The sequence below is a fragment of the Pseudochaenichthys georgianus genome, unplaced genomic scaffold (genome assembly GCF_902827115.2).
Source record: "Pseudochaenichthys georgianus unplaced genomic scaffold, fPseGeo1.2 scaffold_522_arrow_ctg1, whole genome shotgun sequence".
Classification (NCBI taxonomy): Eukaryota; Metazoa; Chordata; class Actinopteri; order Perciformes; family Channichthyidae; genus Pseudochaenichthys; species Pseudochaenichthys georgianus.
The window spans coordinates 113,882-136,552 of record NW_027263083.1 but is presented as its reverse complement, the minus strand read 5'-3'; the positions used below and the strand labels follow the sequence as shown (position 1 = coordinate 136,552).

Genomic DNA, 22,671 nt, shown 5'->3' with positions numbered 1-22,671 from the left:
AACGGATATTGCATTATGATTTCGTACAGTTATGTTACTGCCGTCGGTGCCGTCTCGTCATCGTCTCGTTTTCGTCATGGAAAAAAAGGTCGTTGACGAACATATTTCGTCATAGTTTTAGTCACCGAAATTAACACTACTTTAAACACATTCATTATTTACTCTGTCAGACGGATAACTACTTCTTTGTTAAAAACCAGCATCAAATGGAGACTTCTGCAAACTCTGTTTACTTCCTGTTTGCTGATCCATCAGAGTTATAGAACGTGTTGACTGGTGTTGTGTGTGTGTGTGTGTGTGTGTGTGTGTGTGTGTGTGTGTGTGAGTGTGTGTGTGTGTGTGTGTGTGTGTGTGTGTGTGGTAGTGTTACTGGTGTATCTCTCAGACTGGAGAAGATGAGTGGTTTCAAAGATGAGGGAAGAGGACAGATCTTCATTCTCCAGCTGGCTGTCTCTGATGAGTGACCGGTCTAAGGACTGGTTTGAGAAGTTCAGAAATGAACCCTCAGACACAAAGTAAGAGTTTCTGCTGTAACCTGACCTGATATATGAAGGATATATAATATGTATTATTAAGATGATTATTAATAATAGTGATAACCTGGTGAGCTGGTTGTGTTTAGCATTAGCAGATATAACAGCGTGTTGTGAGATCACATGTAGAGTCAATGCAGAGACCCAGATCTGTGCCTGGCAACACGGAGGAAGAGAAGATGTGAAGTTCATGTCAACTGCGTATTCGTGCAGCGTGACACATTTCATCTCGAGTGTAACGTGACGCTCTGGCCCATTGGTGAGAATCAGCTCCACTAATGCAAAGTGCTATAAAGGATGTGTTCATCCTCCACAGAGGGAAGAGGAGACGCGCTGCCAGTCAGACCAGAACTGCACGAGGTAAGAGGAACTCATGCATTACATTACATTTAGCTGACACTTTTAAAGCGACTTACAATAAGTGCGTTCGACCAGGAAGACACAACCTTGACGAAAACAGAATCATAAAGCACATCAGGTTTCATGCAGCGTTTATTCCTCTTCCTGGTTCATTTGTTTTGATTTGTATACTGTTGCAGAGCGTAGACATTACAACAAGTAACCCAACTCATACGACCAAATAGGTCGTTGTTCAACAGCTTATTACGACCTATAGTCACGTTTAGAGTTTAGCACCTCTAGTGGTCGTGTAAGAAACAACAATTTGCGGCATATGGGCGGATGATTACAAACGCTCCAGGGGTCGTTATTCACAAATAACCCTCTCTGGAAAATCCTAAAACTGTAGAATAGTTTGGCCATTAAAATGCTTTTTGATGACATTTCTAGTGAGAAGTGTATATTGTACTTTTTAATCGACGTCCAGTGGATGTGGAGGATCTATAGTTTGATAGATATTACGAAGATGATTTGAAGTCTCACCAGGAGAACGTTGTGTATACTATGTCTTTCCCCTATTCATTTCAATTGATGGCAGCGTCCATGTAAAGTTGGCGTCAACCCTCACGGGGTGACAACAGTATTTCCGGTCTCAAAGTTTTCATAATACAACCGTATTCCCCTTACTGTCAAATTATTTTACGTTAGTATATGCAGTACTCATCCACTAAAACACATCAGTTTATCCTTAACATTAATTTGTTTAAATTGTGTACACTGCTTTTGTGTTTTTTCCCATAGTTTGTTCCCTTTTCGTTTCTGAGAGACATATTTCTTTTTTCAGAAATCTTCATAAAACATCGAACTACCCATAATCCTCAGCTATCGTTGAAGCTCGGTGATTGGATATTTTAGCCGCAATGCACGTTGGGATATGGTGTTTATGAAATCCGAAAACATTATAAAAAAAGAAAATAATACTTTATTCCGAGTGTGCTTGCTTTTCTCTTTGAAAGTCATCACATAACGGCGTTGTAATACACGGTCGGCTGCATTAAATATTACATATCTGCCGTAGTTCTCTATTTATAGAGCCCTGATGAGAAGACTTTCAGACAAACTGGAAGAACTGCCGCCGAAACTGAATATGTGACATATCAGCAATTTAACAACATCTTCAATTTCTCTTCACACAATACGTCTCCTTGCAGTATCAACACTAATTCGACTGACTTTTATATTTGATCCAATTGGTAGATAGGCTGTATTTACACCATAACGGTGCACAGCTGATAGAAAAGGAAAACATGAATAAAACTACACATCTTCAGATGTTATACATACATAAGTGTCCAACACTAATAATACAAAGTTATTATGGCATTGTATGCTGTGTGTTATTTGTATTATATTGTATTGTTTTAACACTGTAAACTTGCCTTGTGGTTAAAGCATGTTATTGAAATTTTTTGTAGAATATGTTATATTTGATGAGAAAATTCAAATATTAAGAGTAGCCTACATATAAAATAGGGGGAAAGTAGAACGTCAATGATATACATATAGAATAGAAAATATCAAGAAGATACTGTAGTGATCTCTACAATAAAACAGCTAGTGGAGGACGTCCAAAGATATTAACAGGAGGATGTGCAAAACAGACAAACTAATAAGGCTTTATTTAAATATTAAAGAATGCTTTAAGTTAAGATCTTCTTTTGAATAAGAAAAAAGCTTTGGGGGTATCTATCTACAGATAGATATTAAGCCTGACAAAATACTTAATTTCTAATATATTGCATAGTTTATTTTGGCCCTTGACAATCACCTTCCCTGAATTTGGCTCAGGTGTAACTACAGTCTGATTTAAGGGTTGTTTATATTTCACATCATTAATCAGAATCTGCAAAGTAACTCAAATAAATGCAGTGGAGTAAAAATACCAGGTTGACCTCTGAATTGTAGTGGAGTAGAACAAAGTAGTACATGCTGCTGTCACAAAAACATTTCCCAACTTGGGATCAATAAAGTATATCTTATCTTAAGATGATCGATGGCTACTGCCCTATTTGCAAAATGTGCCTCTGAACCTTGACAAGTGCTTGTTTCAGGCGTATCAATGAACAACAGGAGGGGTCACAGACCAACACACTCTCACTCCCTAAGCGTCCAGGAGCGACGCTTGGTCAGGGTCCCGAGGCGTGCAGTTGTGACGCTCCGAGGCTCCTTCAGCTTCATAAAGGGACGCAAATAGCTTTCAACTGATTGCAATGTATTCCCATCTGCGGCGGGATTTAACGCTCATGGAAGCACAGCATTCGTTTGTGTCGGCTGCCCTTAAAGGCAATGTGAGCGTCCATTCCCATTGGATAACGGAGAATTGTACACCCGGAAGTAAGTATTCGCCTTACTGTCGATTGATTTCACAGTGATATCTGCACTACTCATCGACTAAAAAACACCAGATTATGCTTGTTGATTACACAACATTGATTGGTTTAAATTGTGTGCAATGCTTTTGTATTTTTCCCCTTCGATTCGGAGAAACAAATATTTTTCCGGAGTAAAGGATGGCCGAACACACAACACTAACCAGAATCCCCAGCTATCGTTTAGGACTACACCATGTGCTCTGTTTGACAAACCCCGTGATTAGTTATCAAACTCTGTGATTGGTTGACCTCCAACTGCATTCCATATGAAAAAAAAACGTTTCGTAAAAGATAAAATCATACTTTATTCAGCAGTGCTTGCTTTACACTTTGAAAGTCATCACATGAATGCATTGCAATAAATGGTTCGGCTGCATTAAATATTACACATCTGTCTAGTTCTTTATTTTTATTTATCTACAGAGATCGGGCATCAGATTAGACCGGAAACTATTCTTTTACCGTTCAGTTTGAATTTCACAATAAAGTTAGTAGTAATAGTAATTTGTTTGATATTATTGTTTTTTATTAACTACTCATGTTAAGACCATCTTTTCTGTGTTGCTGTGGGTTTTTTCCATCGCTTTTGTGTTACAAATATCAAAACAATAACTAAATATATCCGTCGTAAACTAAACCAGAAACAGCAGTATATTTTATTTTGTTAACACTGTAAACTTGACAGCTTTTTAACCCAAACCACCTACTGGCTAAAGCACGTTATTACACGTTTAGAGTAATGCAATGCAGGTAGATTGTGTTGCTTTTTAATGACTGTTTAAACTGCCTTTTTCTTAATGTCTTTCATTTTTGTAAAGCCTTTTGAATGTGTTATATTTTATGAAAACATTTAAATATTAAGAGTATATACAAAATAGGAGGAAAGTAGAAGGTCAATGATATAAATATAGAATAGAAAATATCAAGAAGATACTCAAATGGTATCTAGAATAATAATAATAATTAAAGCTGCAAGCAGCGTTGAGCGGGTCTTCGACGCTCCACAGGCTGTTGTCCGCACGTCGACGTGTGTGTCTCGAGGACTCGGCCGTTGGCAAACGTGGGAAGTTTCAGGCCGATCGGACAATGTCTTTGAGTTACAGCAGTAACACAAACATTGTGTTTGATGGCGGGTGATCTGTCGCCATGGCAACGGCATTTGATGACACCACATAATATGCTTAGATGTGTTGAGGGCTGCATCGTTATCAAACCTGTGAAGTTTTGTGCCGTTTGGAGCCTGTTAACTGGAGTTATGAGAACATCGTGTTTCACGGCGACCATTTTGTTTCCATAGAAACGACATTTGACGATATCTCAAAACGTACACATATATGTGTCGAGGGCTTGACGGTTAGCACATATGTGAAATTTGAACACTTTTTTTACCATTTACACAGGAGTTATGGCAACAGCTTTTGAGGAAAACTCACTATTGTCATATTGAAGTGTTGAGGGCCGGACCATTAACTGTCATCTGAAGTCTGGTGCAGTTTGGACCATTTTCCATTGACTTAAGACAACATTGTGTTTTATGGCAAGGGACGTGTTGCCCTGGAAACGGCATATGATTACATCCCATAATTGGCGTAGAGCTGTTGAGGGCCGGACCATTAGCCATCATATGAAGTCTGGCGCCGTTTGGACGATTTTCCATTGAATTACAACAACACCATGTTTCATGGCGAGGGATCTGTCGCTATGGCAACGGCATATGATGACATCCCATAATTGACATAGTGCTGTTGAGGGCCGGCCCATTAATGAAAGTCTGAAGTCTGGTGCTGTTTGGACCATTTTCCATTGAATTACAACAACATCGTATTTTTTGGCGAAGGATGCGTTTCCATGGAAACGGCATATGGTGAGATCTCAGATCTACATTTTTAAAAATAATACTTTATTCCGAGTGTGCTTGCTTTTCTCTTTGAAAGTCATCACATAACGGCATTGTAATAACGGCATTAAATATTACATATCTGCCGTAGTTCTCTATTTATAGAGCCCTGCAGAGAAGACTTCTAGGCAAACATGAGAAACTGCCGCCAACACTGAAAACATGACGTGGATCATAAATATATCAGCAATTAAACAACATCTTACATTTCTTTTCATACAATACGTCTCCTTGCAGTATCAACACTAATTCGGCCGACTTTTATATTTGATCCAATTGGCTGTATTTACACCATAACGGTGCACAGCTGATATAAAGGGACACCTAGTGGTTAAAGCATGTTATTGAATTTCATTATTTTTATTATTAGATATTAATAGGATCCCTATAAAGTATATTCATTACCCGTTATTCTCTACTAATAGTTAATTAAAGACTGTATATAATGACTATTTTGCACATCCCTTTCAAGATTTCAAGAATTTCTAAGGTTTATTGTAATGCTGTCAAAATTATCGCGTTAACGGCGGCAATTAATTTTTTGAATTAATTGTGTTAAAATATTTAACGCATTTAACGCATGTGCAGAATGGCCCGCTCCATACATCCCACCAGTGGCAGCGCCAGGGTATGGCTGGGGTAGGCTACACCCATACCAAGAAATGGCTTAGCCCCACCATGAGAAATTATGTTAAAGTAAGCAAAATAAAGTCTGCCAACTCGCGCGGAGTAAATTGCACAGACAGCAGTTAGTAAGAAAAATAATAATTTTTTTTCAGTTAGCTGAGTTTCTTCCCGTTACATGGATATAAAACATTCATAGTTTATTGAATATTAAGATGCACTCAGACGCTGTTTCCTGCTGATGATGCGTTTTTTCCCCCGGTATCGGGGGTGTGGTGTAGAAGAGGTTAATACTGGCAACGTCTAATTATGGGAAATACGAAAACGTATTTTAAAACTACAATTCCCAGTAGAGACGTGCCATATAACTTGTTGTGAAACACAATTAGCCAGCATGTGTAGTTCTGGGGGGGTGGGGTGAGGTGGACCCGTTCCAATTCCAGTTTTGGATAGTTCTGGGTCATGTTAAGACCATCTTTTCTGTGTTGCTGTGGGTTTTTTCCATCGCTTTTGTGTTACAAATATCAAAACAATAACTAAATATATCCGTCGTAAACTAAACCAGAAACAGCAGTATATTTTATTTTGTTAACACTGTAAACTTGACAGCTTTTTAACCCAAACCACCTACTGGCTAAAGCACGTTATTACACATTTAGAGTAATGCAATGCAGGTAGATTGTGTTGCTTTTTAATGACTGTTTAAACTGCCTTTTTCTTAATGTCTTTCATTTTTGTAAAGCCTTTTGAATGTGTTATATTTTATGAAAACATTTAAATATTAAGAGTATATACAAAATAGGAGGAAAGTAGAAGGTCAATGATATAAATATAGAATTGAAAATATCAAGAAGATACTCAAATGGTATCTAGAATAATAATAATAATAATTAAAGCTGCAAGCAGCGTTGAGCGGGTCTTCGACGCTCCACAGGCTGTTGTCCGCACGTCGACGTGTGTGTCTAGGTGTCTCGAGGACTCGGCCGTTGGCAAACGTGGGAAGTTTCAGGCCGATCGGACAATGTCTTTGAGTTACAGCAGTAACACAAACATTGTGTTTGATGGCGGGTGATCTGTCGCCATGGCAACGGCATTTGATGACACCCCATAATATGCTTAGATGTGTTGAGGGCTACATCGTTATCAAACCTGTGAAGTTTTGTGCCGTTTGGAGCCTGTTAACTGGAGTTATGAGAAAATCGTGTTTCACGGCGACCATTTTGTTTCCATAGCAACGATATTTGACGAAATCTCAAAACTTACACATATATGTGTCGAGGGCTTGACGGTTAGCACATATGTGAAATTTGAACACTTTTTTTACCATTTACACAGGAGTTATGGCAACAGCTTTTGAGGAAAACTCACTATTGTCATATTGAAGTGTTGAGGGCCGGACCATTAACTGTCATCTGAAGTCTGGTGCAGTTTGGACCATTTTCCATTGACTTAAGACAACATTGTGTTTTATGGCGAGGGACGTGTTGCCCTGGAAACGGCATATGATGACATCCCATAATTGACGTAGAGCTGTTGAGGGCCGGACCATTAGCCATCATATGAAGTCTGGCGCCGTTTGGACGATTTTCCATTGAATTACAACAACACCATGTTTCATGGCGAGGGATCTGTCGCCATGGCAACGGCATATGATGACATCCCATAATTGACATAGAGCTGTTGAGGGCCGGCCCATTAATGAAAGTCTGAAGTCTGGTGCTGTTTGGACCATTTTCCATTGAATTACAACAACATCGTATTTTTTGGCGAAGGATGCGTTTCCATGGAAACGGCATATGGTGAGATCTCAGATCTACATTTTTAAAAATAATACTTTATTCCGAGTGTGCTTGCTTTTCTCTTTGAAAGTCATCACATAACGGCATTGTAATAACGGCATTAAATATTACATATCTGCCGTAGTTCTCTATTTATAGAGCCCTGCAGAGAAGACTTCTAGGCAAACATGAGGAACTGCCGCCAACACTGAAAACGTGACGTGGATCATAAATATATCAGCAATTAAACAACATCTTACATTTCTTTTCATACAATACGTCTCCTTGCAGTATCAACACTAATTCGGCTGACTTTTATATTTGATCCAATTGGCTGTATTTACACCATAAAGGTGCACAGCTGATATAAAGGGACACCTAGTGGTTAAAGCATGTTATTGCATTTCATTATTTTTATTATTAGATATTAATAGGATCCCTATAAAGTATATTCATTACTCATTATTCTCTACTAATAGTTAATTAAAGACTGTATATAATGACTATTTTGCACATCCCTTTCAAGATTTCAAGAATTTCTAAGGTTTATTGTAATGCTTTCAAAATTATCGCGTTAACGGCGGCAATTAATTTTTTGAATTAATTGCGTTAAAATATTTAACGCATTTAACGCATGTGCAGAATGGCCCGCTCCATACATCCCACCAGTGGCAGCGCCAGGGTATGGCTGGGGTAGGCTACACCCATACCAAGAAATGGCTTAGCCCCACCATGAGAAATTATGTTAAAGTAAGCAAAATAAAGTCTGCCAACTCGCGCGGAGTAAATTGCACAGACAGCAGTTAGTAAGAAAAATAATTATTTTTTTTCAGTTAGCTGAGTTTCTTCCCGTTACATGGATATAAAACATTCATAGTTTATTGAATATTAAGATGCACTCAGACGCTGTTTTCTGCTGATGATGCGTTTTTTCCCCCGGTATCGGGGGTGTGGTGTAGAAGAGGTTAATACTGGCAACGTCTAATTATGGGAAATACGAAAACGTATTTTAAAACTACAATTCCCAGTAGAGACGTGCCATATAACTTGTTGTGAAACACAATTAGCCAGCATGTGTAGTTCTGGGCGGGTGGGGTGAGGTGGACCCGTTCCAATTCCAGTTTTGGATAGTCTGCCGTGGTTTCGTTCCATTTGAAAGAGCTGTTTGACGCTCAGCGTAACCTTGGCGCACTGCCACTCCAACATACAATCACTGAGCTTGAGGACTAATCATGGGGTTTGTCAAGCAAAGCGGATGTTGTAGTCCCAAACGATAGCCGAGGATTATGGGTAGTGTAGTGTCTTTGGCCATCCTAAACTCAGAAAAAATGTGTTTCTCCGAATCAAAGGTTAAAAACACAAAAGCATTTTACACAATTTAAACTAATCAATATTGTGTAATTAACAAAGATAAACTGATGTTTTTAGTGGATGAGTAATGCAACTATCACTGTGTAATCATTTGACAGTGAGGGGAATACTTTCGGTTTTATTATGAAAACTTCGATACCGGAAATACTGTTTTCCCCCTGTGAAGGTTGACGCCAACTTTACATGGATGCTGTGGGGAAATACGTAGTATATACACGTTCTCCTGGCGAGACCTCAAATCATCTTCGTAATATCTATCAAACTATAGATCTCACACATCCACTGAACGTGGATTCTAAAAGTACAATAACAAAAAAAGGTCACTATCGAATCTCAGGATGAGATGACAAAAAATGAGAACAAAAGGAAATCGCTCACGTAGTGAGGAACAAAACTTTTCTAGAGCATAAAGAGAGTATAGACCTGACTATGGCAAGACAAACTGACACTGAACACTGGGAGACAGGGGAATTTAAACATACGACAACAAGACACAGGTGAAAACAATCAGGGGCGGGGCTGGTGATGATGAGTACAGCAGACACACAAGGGAAACAGGTGAACACAATCAAGACAATTAGACACACCAGGGAAACTAACGACGGGGAGGAACACACAGGGAGGAGGACCAGACAACACACAAGGAGGAAAACATGACAGGGAGAACAGAACAGCAAAACACCCATAACAAGACATACAAAACTAAAAACGTGACATAACATAAGAGTCGTGACAATTTTCCTTATTTGTTTCCTTCTCTTCCAGCAGAACGTGGTCTGCAGGAGGTTTTAGATGAACATCGGCTCAGTCTGAGGAGGAGATGTGAATGTGTGACTGAAGGAACTGATGGAAGTGAAACCCTCCTCAACAGCATCTTCACTGAGCTCTACATCACACAAGGCCAGAGTGAAGAGGTGAATACCCAACACGAGGTGAGGCAGCTGGAGACGGCTTCCAAGAAGAAGACCCTCCATGACACTCCAATCGAGTGCCAGGACATCTTTAAAGCCTCACCTGACCAGCAGACTCCCATCAGAGCGGTCCTGACCAACGGAGTCGCTGGAGTTGGAAAAACCTTCTCGGTGCAGAAGTTCACTCTGGACTGGGCCGAGGGTTTGGAGAACCAAGATGTCAGTCTGGTGATCCCGCTCTCCTTCAGGGAGCTGAACCTGATCAAAGGAGAGCAGTACAGTCTTCTCAGGCTGCTCCATGTCTTCCATCCAACCTTACAGAAGGTCACAGCAGAGCAGCTGGCTGGCTGCAAAGTGCTGCTCATCTTTGACGGCCTGGATGAAAGCAGACTTTCTCTGGACTTCAGAAACAGTGAGGTTGTGTCTGATGTCTCACAGCAGTCCTCAGTCAACGTGCTGCTGACAAACCTCATCAGGGGGAAGCTGCTTCCCTCGGCTCTCGTCTGGATAACTTCCAGACCTGCAGCGGCCAATCAGATCCCTCCTGAGTGTGTGGACAGGGTGACAGAAGTACGAGGCTTCACTGACGCCCAGAAGGAGGAGTACTTCAGGAGGAGATTTAGTGATGGAGACCTGTCCCGCAGAATCATCTCTCACATCAAGAGCTCCAGGAGCCTCCACATCATGTGTGTGATCCCAGTCTTCTGCTGGATCACTGCTGCAGTTCTGGACCACATGTTGACCACAGACCAGAGAGGAGAGCTGCCCCAGACCCGCACTGACATGTACTCACACTTCCTGCTGGTCCAGACCAAGAGGAAGAAGCAGAAGTATGAAGCGGGACATGAGACGAGTCCACAGCAGCTGACGGAGGCTGACAGGGAAGTTCTTCTGAAGCTGGGGAGGCTGGCCTTTGAACATCTGGAGAAAGGAGACATCATGTTCTACCAAGAAGACCTGCAGCGATGTGGTCTTGATGCCACCGAGGCCTTGGTGCACTCAGGAGTTTGTACAGAGATCTTCAGAAGAGAGAGTGTGATCTTCCAGAAAACAGTCTACTGCTTTGTTCACCTGAGCGTTCAGGAGTTCCTGGCTGCAGTCTACATGTTGCACTGTTACATCAACAGAGACACAGCAGTACTGAAGGACTTCCTGCAGGTATACTGGCCCTATGAGAACAGTAACAACAGAGATCAGGAGTACCCATCCCTGGATGTTCTCCTGAAGGGAGCCATGGAGAAATCCCTCAGAAGTAAAAATGGCCACCTGGACCTGTTTGTCCGCTTCCTCCACGGCCTCTCTCTGAAGTCCAACCAGAGACTGTTAGGAGGCCTGCTGGGTCGCACAGACAACAGACCAGAAATCAACCAGAGACTGATGAGTCACAAAGACATCCAGAGAGCCATCAGCAACCTGAAGGAGATGAGAAGTTCTAAAATCTCTCCCGACAGGAGCATCAACATCTTCCACTGCCTGACAGGGATGAAGGACCACTCGGTACACCAGGAGATCACAGAGTTCCTGAAGTCAGAGAACCGATCTGAGGAGAATCTATCTGAGATCCACTGCTCTGCTCTGGCCTACATGCTGCAGATGTCAGAGGAGGTTCTGGATGAGTTGGACCTGAGTCAGTACAACACATCAGAGGAGGGACAATGGAGACTGATTTCAGCTGTGAGGAACTGCAGGAAGGCCAAGTGAGTCCAGATTAGGGATGGGAACGATTAATCGAATATTCGAAATTATTCAGGTATTCGAATAATTATTCATGTATTCGAATATGAGTTATGAATAATTGTATTTAAAAAAAAAATTATTAATTTTTTTTTGAATAATTGAATGTATATATATACGACTGTGCCATAGCTAAATGTGTTAGGTGACGTCTAAAGGTGTGTTTTGCTCCGCTCACCGGCCCCTCACAGCGGGCAGAGCTGCAGGTGCTGATCCCTCTCTCTCTCGTGTCCGGTTATACTTCACTCGCGTTTATCTCCAAATCCATCAGATCTAGCTAGTTCTAGCCAATGATACGGCTGCTGCCCCTCCCTACACGCAGATCACGCAGACTCAAACCTCATCTTAGGCCCAAATGTGGCGCAAATGAGCTCCGCAGCCGTTGCGAGGTTCCGGCGCTAACAGTTCATGAACGTGCTCCCCCGCCCCGTCAACACTCGCGACACATGAGTGGCCAGCCTAAACAACAATAAGCGCTGCTTGGCAACCGTGTGTGGCGGCAAAGTACATAGACTTTTTGACTGGAGAGATTTAGTTTTGCCGGTATTCAACATATTTTACCAGTCATAGTCCGGTAATTATTTACACTCCAAGAAGAGTCCTACACAACAGACATGGTGTCAAAAAGGAGTAATGTGTGTAAATATTTCGACCAGGTTAGTGAGTGCGGTGTGGAGGTCAAACTATGCGAAATTAAACTTATATATATATATATATATATATTAGGGCTGTCAAACGATTACAATTTTTAATCAGATTAATCACAGCTTAAAAATTAATTAATCATGATTAATCACCATTCGAACTATGTCCAAAATATGCCATTTATTTATGTATATTGTTGGGAATGGAAAGATAAATGAAAGAAGGCGGATATATCCATTTAACATACAGTATCTATGTTTATTATAACATTTTTCTGCATGTCAAAATGAAAGACAACCCACACACCTATCAATCATCAAACCGTGGGGTCTTAATTCATTACGTGTTGATTTCAATCAACGGGGGAGGACTTCAGGAAAGTCGACAGAGGGGGGGGGGGGGGGGGCTAGTGGAGTACTTCGGGACCACAGAGTGTGAACGTTGTGATCAGCTGTTTTAGCGCAGTTCTCCAGTGAAGGGGGGGGTCTCCCTCCGCAGCCGGTTGGCGTAGTTTTGGCACAGTTCCGTTTCCGTTGTACAGACCGACGTTAACAGCAGCCTGTCTGTGCACACGGAGACCGACTCTGGAAAAGCTTCACAAGTACGTCGGTACGCAAATGCGCTTTGTGACACAAGTGACGGTACGCATTTCAGATTACGCACATAACCTGCGTACCAGTTATGTGCACCCCTGTACCAGAGCCATATTATTACTATGATATGGCTTTGCCCTGTACTACAGCAAAAGTATTCTCCGTCGGGACTTCCTGCAACAACACCACGCCGTTATCAAAGATGTTCTATTGAGAAGACGATCACTACATGACAAAAGTTTTCAAAACCGTGGCGACTGAAATCAGTCTTACTAACTGCTGTCTGTGCAATTTACTCCGCGAGTTGGCAGACTTTATTTTGCTTACTTTAACATCATGTGTCATGGTGGGGCTAAGCCATTTCTTGGTATGGGTGTAGCCTACCCCAGCCATACCCTGGCGCTGCCACTGGTGGCACGTATGGTGCGAGCCATTCTGCACATGCGTTAAATGCGTTAAATATTTTAACGCAATTAATTCAAAAAATTAATTACCGCCGTTAACGCGATAATTTTGACAGCACTAATATATATACATGCTATACCCGCATCCTCCGTTCCAGCTGAGGGTCTTCTCTACAGCTGGGCTGATTGTGAATCGCCTCCACACATGAAAGCTGTAGGCCTATAGCTGTCAAACTGTGATCACCAGTTCAATACATTTGACAAATTCGACTTGGTTTCTACACTTATTTGAACATGTATGTATTTATTTTCAAAAATTATTGAAAAAAAATTAGGCAAAACAAATAAATTGTTAATATATTTTTTTTTTTACCCTTTTTTTTTTTTATAGGATATGTACATTTCGGTTAACCGTTTTTTGGGGGGTCGAATATTCGAATATACATTTGCTTTCAAATTCCCATCCCTAGTCCAGATGTGGTTCACTTTATAAACTAATGTGGATCAGGAGTTTAATTATTCAAACAAACACGATAACATTTCTGCTGTTTAAATACTGAGAGCAAAATAAAGCCAACACTGTTCTTCTATTTATTTATAATAATAGTTAAACTGAAGCGTTCCTCTCTTCATATTGAGTGAAGGAGGCGACATGTCAAACACATGAAGGACTCGAGAGGTTTCTCAGCATGTGATCACACCGCACAGCAGGACTCACAGCTATCAGAGAAAGCACTTATTACTTTCTAGTCATTTCTTTATCATTAAACAGACACACGTTTTTTATCTCAATGTGTTAGAGTTTAAAATCATTTCCCACCAATAACAGAGTTATGTCTTAATGCTGATATACTGGGAACATCTGATGGTATTGAGTTGAACATATTGAAACTTTATTGGTTTGTTAATTGTGTGTGTGTGCGCAATACATGTTCAGATGCTCAGAGAAGCCAAAACATCCATCATTCACATCTAAATATTAATTAACATTTAAATATGTACATCTCTAATATTGTGATTTATTTAATTTCTATTTCTTTTGGTAACAGTCAGCCACAGCAGTGATCAGATCACCCTGACAACACATTACACTCTATTATCATTTATTAATATATATAATATAAAATGGACTAACAGCAAATGTCAATCAGAATATATGTGAAATATTTGTTCATAATGTTTCCTCTTTTTAACACATGTTGTAATGTATGTGTTATTGTAGACTTACTGGCTGTGGACTCTCAGAGACTCACTGTGAAGTCGTGGCCTCAGCTCTAAAGTCTGACCCCTCCCATCTGAGAGATCTGGACCTGAGTGAGAATGCTCTGGAGGACTCAGGAGTGGAGCTGCTGAGTTCTGGACCAAAGAGTCCAAACTGCAGACTGAAGTCTCTCAGGTCAGTTCACTCACTGCAGTTCATACAGATCTGTTTGTGTTTATGATGTTCTGAATTTCCCTGAGAACAAATACAATGTTATTATTATTTGTTCCCCTGTTGCTAATGACTGAATATTGATCAGAGTAACAAAGAGAAGGTGAATGTATGAGGGAGAGTGTTTGAGCTTCCATACATCATGTTTTCTTTATTCAGACTGAGGAGCTGCAGGTTGTCAGAGACCAGCTGTTCTGCTCTGGCCTCAGCTCTGAAGTCCAACATCCATCTGAGAGATCTGGACCTGAGTAACAACGATCTGCAGGATTCAGGAGTGGAGCTACTGAGAGATCTTCTGGAGAGTCCAGACTGCAGACTGGAGACCCTCAGGTCAGTGAGGGGCAGAGGAATGATGGATTTCTTTTAACAATGAGGGAAAAATCTGAAAGCCGTCGGTCATTTTGACGGATTAGAACAAACGCCAACGTTTCCCCACAGCAGGGCTCCGGCCGGTATTATGCCGTGTTATGCATGCCCGCCCAAAAGGAAATGATGTAGTTTCCAAAACCTAACTTTGCCGAACAGATCAACAAAAGTATTTGCTTTACGCTGTGCGCGCTCCCGCGAGGTGCTGTGGGCATGCATAACACGACGCTAACAGTTCACGAGCGACCGTCCACCCCCCGTTGTCAGCGTGCTCTCTCTGACCCCCCCCCCCCCCCCCCCCCCCCCCCGGGCAGAGTTGTTTACAGGCTGACGGTAATAATGGATTTTGACGGAAATGTTGCGATCCTGTCTGTCAAAAATAGGGTGAGGGGATGCTCCGGTTTTGGGACAAAATTAACATAGGATCACTCCGGTCATTGTACGTACTTCGTCTCACTGGAATATTAACGGTCAGATTGAATACAACATCGACCCAATTTCTCCGGTCAATGACGGGAGAGTTTTGAAAGTGACAAAACATTGTTCCACACATTTACAAACACTTAAACAATTAAACAATGTTTACCCAGGATTCAGGCACCTTCCCTGGCTTGTAAAATGCGGTGATGCGCCCTGGAGGTTTCTGACTATTTAAAGTGCCTGTGAGTCTGAGACCCGGCTAACAGCAGTGACTCTGCTGCCAGTATTATGAACAGATTGATCAGTTTCTAACAATACTGTAGCCCCCATCAGAGCCCTGTTCCCTGGGTAATAGAGGGGGGTGATGTGCCCTGGGTCTCTGGGTCTCTGTGGGTCTCATTCCCTGCTTTTCCGGGGTGCTGGAGAGTCATATTCAGGCTCTTCTCCACATCTGTCCCCCTAAAAATGATTTATAATCATTATCTTTGCATTTAAATGATTTATTTGATCATTAATATGGTTCCCTAACACAATGCCCATAGTCTGGAGCTCACTGGGGTCCTGCATATGCTTTAATCAGGCGTTTTAACACTTTTTTCCATGAAAATGATTTGTATTCACTATCATGGGGCTATATAAATCAAATTCCGGGTAATTCGGAGCACAATTGTACCTTTCACTATTTAAATGTATTTGTATTATATATGTTTGGGCTATAAAAGTGACATTTCTGGGAGACTTGGTCAGTTTATGGAGCTTAGCCCACAAATCCTGGAGGTTCCAGGCCGAATTTAGGAGCTCATAGGCGGCCTGCCATGCGCCCCCACCCGTGGAAAGAAGAAAAAAGTAAAGAAAACGGTCAATTATATCTTAAAATAATCAAAAATTAAGTTTTAAAAAATTCTCGAAAAAACGACTGAGCTCAACCTTTCGGCGCTTTGGGCCGAAGCCCCGGACACTTTTCCACTCCCCCGTTGCAACTTGCAACGGAGAGGGGAAACCAAGCTCCCCCTTCTCCGTCAAAAAAATGCATTCATCTTTTTCAGACTACTGTCTGTACGAAATCGGAAACCCGGTTTTTGAGAGGACTCAGAAAAAAAACGGCTGTCTGATGTCCTGGAGGAATTTATCCGCTACATGTGCACTCTGGCTCGGATACATGTGTTGCCTGGAGACCCCCCAGCATGGTTCTTACCAAACTTTAAGTTTTTGAACTGGTCTCTGGAGGAATGTAAGGGGAGTTTGAGGGGACTCTACTTGCATTATGAGGCACTATTGTCGGACATATTTTATCACTTTTAGCCCTTTTTTATGGTTCTCCAAAAAGTGAACTCAGACTTTTTCTGACTGTGGAGGAATGCAGGGGGAGTTTGAGGGGACTCTACCCGCATTATGAGACACTATTTTCGGATACATTTTCTCACTTTCACCCCTTTTCTATGGATCTCCAAGAAGTGAACTCAGACTTTTTCAGACTGTGGAGGAATGCAAGGGGAGTTGACAGGGGACTCTTGCGGGCTCATGATGCACTATTTTCGGATACTTTTTTTCATTTTCAGCCCTTTTCCGTGGATGAATTGAAACTTATTTTTTTTTAACATTTTGGTAAATTTGACCCAGTTCTGGTAACCGCATTGCCCGGAGGAAAGGACCGATAGATGACAGAATCTATGGCCGCCTCACAAGTCACTATTTTCGGACACTTTCTTTGCTTTACCCCGGTTCTTTCACTCTTTCTTCCTTTGACCATAAAACGTGTTTCCTGCTGGGGTACTGCCTGGTTCTGGGGCACCCCAAACCCTCTCATGGTCGGGGCACCATGAATTGATACATCGGACCCAATGGTACCATCACCAGCCCCGCGTTGGTGCGGAGGTGGGACCATTTAACCCGGTGGTAACCCAAGTCCTCCCATGGTCCGTGTACCATGCATTGAAGCATCGGACCCATTGTTGCAATCACCGGTTACGCTAACGCATACAAACGGAGAAACAGAAAATAATTTAAATACAATTCATTGTGTCGGTTTTAGTATGGATGTCGTCCGAATGCCCGGTGTGCAGACTCTTCTATCTGGCGTTGAACAAGCACCTTAAGCACAAACATGCAGTGCGGAACTTGGAGGGAAAAGGCATCATTCTTAAAATGGCCAGTGGCAGAATAAATGTAATTAATGTTATTTAAATAACTGTTTCGATGTGTTCCAGTCAGGCTTTCGTCCAAACCACAGCACTGAGACTGCTCTTGTAAAGGTCTTCAATGACATCCACTTAAACACAGACAATGGCAGAACTTCAGTGTTAGTATTATTAGATCTCAGTGCTGCGTTTGACACTGTTGACCACAGCATATTACTAGACCGACTGGAGAACTGGGTGGGACTTTCGGAAACAGTTCTAAATTGGTTTAAATCCTACTTAAAGGACAGAAACAACTTTGTTTCTATAGGTAAATACACATCTGAGTTGACAAATATGACATGTGGGGTTCCTCAAGGCTCCATCTTGGGGCCTCTTCTCTTTAACATCTACATGCTACCACTGGCTCAGATAATGAAGAACAACAAAATAAGTTACCATAGCTATGCGGATGGCACACAAATCTACGCAACAATTTCACCAGGAGACTATGCTCCAATTCAAACACTGAGTAAGTGCATTGAACAAATCAATGACTGGATGTGTCAGAACTTTCTCCAATTAAACAAAGATAAAACTGAGGTAATGGTTTTTGGAGCCAAGGCAGAACGTATAAAAGTTAGCGCTGAGCTTCAGTGTGCCATGTTCAAAACAACAGATAAAGCCAGACATCTAGGTGTAGTCATGGACTCTGACCTGAGCTTCAACAGTCACATTAAAACAGTTACTAAATCAGCCTACTATCACCTAAAGAATATATCTAGGATTAAAAGACTGATGTCACAGCAGGATTTGGAAAAACTTGTCCATGCTTTTATCTTCAGTAGACTGGACTACTGCAATGGTGTCTTCACAGGTCTCACTAAAACTAGGGCTGTCAAACGATTACAAATTTTAATCAGATTAATCACAGCTTAAAAATTAATTAATCATTAATCATTAATCATCATCATCAAACCGTGGGGTCTTAATTCATTACGTGTTGATTTCTATCAACGGGGGAGTACTTCAGGAAAGTCGACAGAGGGGGGGGGGGGGGGGGGGCTAGTGGAGTACTTCGTGACCACAGAGTGTGAACGTTGTGATCAGCTGTTTCAGCGCAGTTCTCCAGTGAAGGGGGGAGTCTCCCTCCGCAGCCGGTTGTAGTTTTGGCACAAGTCCGTTGTACAGACCGACGTTAACAGCAGCCCTGTCTGTGCACACGGAGACCGACTCTGTCGTCCGGTGATCTAACCGCCTTCTGGAAAAGCTTCACAAGTACGTCGGTACGCAAATGTGGTTTGTGACACAAGTGACGGTACGCATTTCAGATTAGGCACATAACCTGCGTACCAGTTATGTAACCCCTACAGCAAAAAAGTATTCTCCGTCGGGACTTCCTGCAACAACACCACGCCGTTATCAAAGATGTTCTATTGAGAAGACGATCACTACGTGACAACAGTTTTCAAAACCGTGGCGACTGAAATCAGTCTTACTAACTGCTGTCTGTGCAATTTACTCCGCGAGTTGGCAGACTTTATTTTGCTTACTTTAACATCATGTGTCATGGTGGGGCTAAGCCATTTCTTGGTATGGGTGTAGCCTACCCCAGCCATACCCTGGCGCTGGCACGTATGGGGCGGGCCATTCTGCACATGCGTTAAATGCGTTAAATATTTTAACGCAATTAATTCAAAAAATTAATTACCGCCGTTAACGCGATAATTTTGACAGCACTAACTAAAACATCTATTAGGAAGCTGCAGCTGATTCAGAACGCCGCTGCTCGAGTCCTGCCTGACACTAAGAAAGTGGATCACATCACTCCTGTTCTGAAGTCTTCACACTGGCTTCCTGTGTGTCAAAGAATATATTTCAAAATACTGCTGCTGGTTTATAAAGCACTTGAATGGTTTAGGCCCAACATACATTTCTGACCTCCTGCTAAATGATGAACCATCCAGATCTCTCAGGTCTTCAGGGACTGGTCAGCTTCCTGTCCCCAGAGTCAGATCTCTCAGGTCTTCAGGGACTGGTCAGCTTTCTGTCCCCAGAGTCAGAACTGAACATGGAGAAGCAGCATTCAGTTATTATGCTCCAAACATCTGGAACAAACTCCCAGAGACCTGCAGGTCCGCTGCAGCTCTGACTACTTTTAAATCCAGACTAAAGACTTTTCTTTTTGTCGCTGCTTTTAATTGAACTATTCACATCTTAAACTGCACAGTAACTTTTATCCATGTACTTTTTCTTTTAATGTTTATTTTATTATCTTTTCTTTTTAATGACTGATTTTAAATGCCATTTTCTTAATGTCTTTCGTTTTTTGTAAAGCACTTTGAATTGCCTTGTGTTGAAAGGTGCTATATAAATAAACTTGCCTTGCCTTCCCTGGCTTGTAAAATGCGGTGATGCACCTTGGAGGAATCAGACTATTTTAAACAACTTTTCCCCGCCTTTCAAACATTTATTCCTGGGTTTTAGCAATGCACAGAATATATGCATTTCCAGGAGAGGATCAATGTTAAATGATATTGTGCAAAATTACAGGATAAAACTCTCTTCAAGACGTTTAAAGACACTTTTCCCGACCATTTAAACACATTATTTATGGCTTGTAAAGTGCAGTGATGAGCCCTGGTAGTATCAGTCTATTTAAAGGGTTACCAGGAGCATGAGAATATCCTCCACAGAAGGGGTGGTGGTGCCGTGAATAAGGCCGAATATGGATGCCGATGGGCGGATGGTAAAGCACCGCAAAATCCACCCCCCATTTAGGTTTACCAGGGGCATGAGCTTCTGTAGGGTGTGATAATCTGGGTTTAGTCCGTGGGGGAGTGCTTAAGTCCGGGGGCCCGGGGACTCGCGGTGTGCAAGGTTATGGAAGTGCGCATGTGAGGGAGACATGCTGGAGGTCATTAGTCCGTCCTTTGGAGCTCTGTGAGGGGCCACAGAGAGGTGCAATTACTGGTCTCTCTCCTGGTGTGAAATAAGTAGTGCCCATGTGAGGGAGACATGCTGGAGGTCTGTAGTCCGTCCTTTGGTGGTCTGTGAGGGGCCACAGAGAGGTGGTTTTCGTGGCCTCTCTCCTGGAGCTGTGAAATAAGCAGTGTCCATGTTTTGGAGGCATGCTGGAGATCATTAGTCCGTCCTTTGATGCACTTTCCCCCGCATTTCAAACACTTATTCCTGAAAAAAGTGAAATGTTGTACTTTCACGTGTGTCTTTGAGTCACACACATGTGTCTTCGAGTCAACCTCAATAGGTTCTCTCTCCTGGACCATCTGTATGAGGCTCTTTTTTCGGATACTTTTTGTTCATTTCCCCCCCTTTTTCCTGGTTCTCACTGGTTTTCCAAAAAGTGAATTTGACTATTTTGACTCTGGACGAATGCAAGGGGGGTTGACAGGGGACTCTACCCGCCTTATGAAGCAACATTTTTGGATACTTTTTTACATTTTCTACACGGCCTGCTCTCTGGGTTCAGAGGTTCACTCTGCCTCTATTTACACCACTTTTCCCAACGTTTCAAACTCTTTTCCTGGGTAAAATTAGGTCTGTCACTTTGGGTAACCGCACCACTCTCGGACGTCTCCCGAGAGTGGACGTCCATTGCCTCTACCCAGCGAAAAAGTCTAGTGCAACCTCTATTAAGGGATCTCTGCTGGTTCAGCAGTATTGTATGAAACTCAGGGAGGTGTTTCTCTCACTGGGGAACAGATCAGTGATGTTACCCACTGACTGCAGGCTCTTCCATTCTTCCATAAACTATAGAAGGCCAGCTGGAAATGCAAAGCCACACTTTAGTAATCAACTCTCTAACAGACATATGGGGTTTTACAGAAGAGAAGAAAAGGTAGTCCGTTTTTTATTTTAATGTTTTATGTGATGTTTTTTAGTTTGTAGACTAATGACTGGTATATGATCACATCGGTAGGTCATTATGCTACCATAAGCAGCTGGTTAGCTTGACTTAGCAAACAGATGGGGGAAAACATTGGTTGGCTTGGTCTGTTTTTTGTCCTTTAATTTTCACACAATTGTTAATTTGAGCAAAGCAAACTTTTAAAAATATGAAAATTAGGATCACAAGAGAAACAGACAAGCTAACTCTCTTCCAAAATATGGCTTTCTATCCATTATGAATAATCACGCAAACATTACATCTAGTACAATTATGTTCTTCTCAAATTCATGGGTCTATCCCCCAGAGAAGGACTTCTAGCAGCTCTGCAGTCACAGTGCAGAATAAGGTGTTTTGCAAAAAAAAACACAAAGCTAGCGCTGAGCCTCTGAATTAGCCACGAGCGAAAAAACGGCGTTTGCACAGAAAACACGGTATAACACCCGTATTACTTATCATAACTGCACATCCAACATACCGATTAGCATCGTGAGAATACACAGAATCGATAGGTATCTATATCATCACTCTATGATAAGAACTTGTAGCGCTAGGTATCCAAAACGGGAATATGTCTTACCTTAGTCGTTGTCTGATAAAAAATTGTCTTCAATGGCATTCAAATGATAAAAACGCTGCTGAAGTTAATCCAATGTGTCTGTGTCCCTTTGAATGATTTCTGATAATCCATAAGCAATAAACCTACTTTTCTGTTTTCAGATTTCAGAGCGTGAGATTTCGCTCTGGGCAAAACTGCATGCGAATAGCCCCCACTTTGTTTAGGTAACGTTGGTGTGTATGTGGAAATTCCCCTTCGATTCTATTGGCTCTAACGGTTAAAAAGAGATGTCAATCATCAAAATCGACCAATGGGTTCCGGAGAAACGGCAAAAACGCCCATTTCCACCCAAATCACCTCAGAGGTGGAGTTCTTTTTGCTAAATCTCTCTAAAAAGGTCAAATGTCACTTGTTTTGCATAAATCTTGATACAGGGTACTTATTATATGTTGTACTTTGGATTCCTAAAGCTTTCAGTCTACTAACCCATCATCCAAGGGTAGTTTTCACTATAAGTAAACATCATTTGTGAACCCTAATGGATTAAAACCCTGTTTAACTCTGATCCGATTTTTAAACCTGGAGTTATTTCTAACAGGAACTTTGTTT

At 41.7% G+C, this 22,671-nt stretch overlaps 1 protein-coding gene across 1 annotated transcript in view; it reads left to right on the top strand.

The window, feature by feature from the left end:
• Positions 1–429: 429 nt before the first annotated feature.
• Positions 430–22,671, top strand: part of LOC117443020 (protein NLRC3-like) — a 31,460-nt gene continuing 9,218 nt past the window's right edge. The window contains exons 1-5 of the mRNA XM_034078971.2: positions 430–515; positions 850–893; positions 9,740–11,582; positions 14,484–14,657; positions 14,853–15,023. Of these exons, the coding sequence (XP_033934862.1) occupies positions 457–515; positions 850–893; positions 9,740–11,582; positions 14,484–14,657; positions 14,853–15,023 (2,291 nt within the window). The 5' untranslated portion in view covers positions 430–456. The remainder of the gene's footprint in view (positions 516–849; positions 894–9,739; positions 11,583–14,483; positions 14,658–14,852; positions 15,024–22,671) is intronic.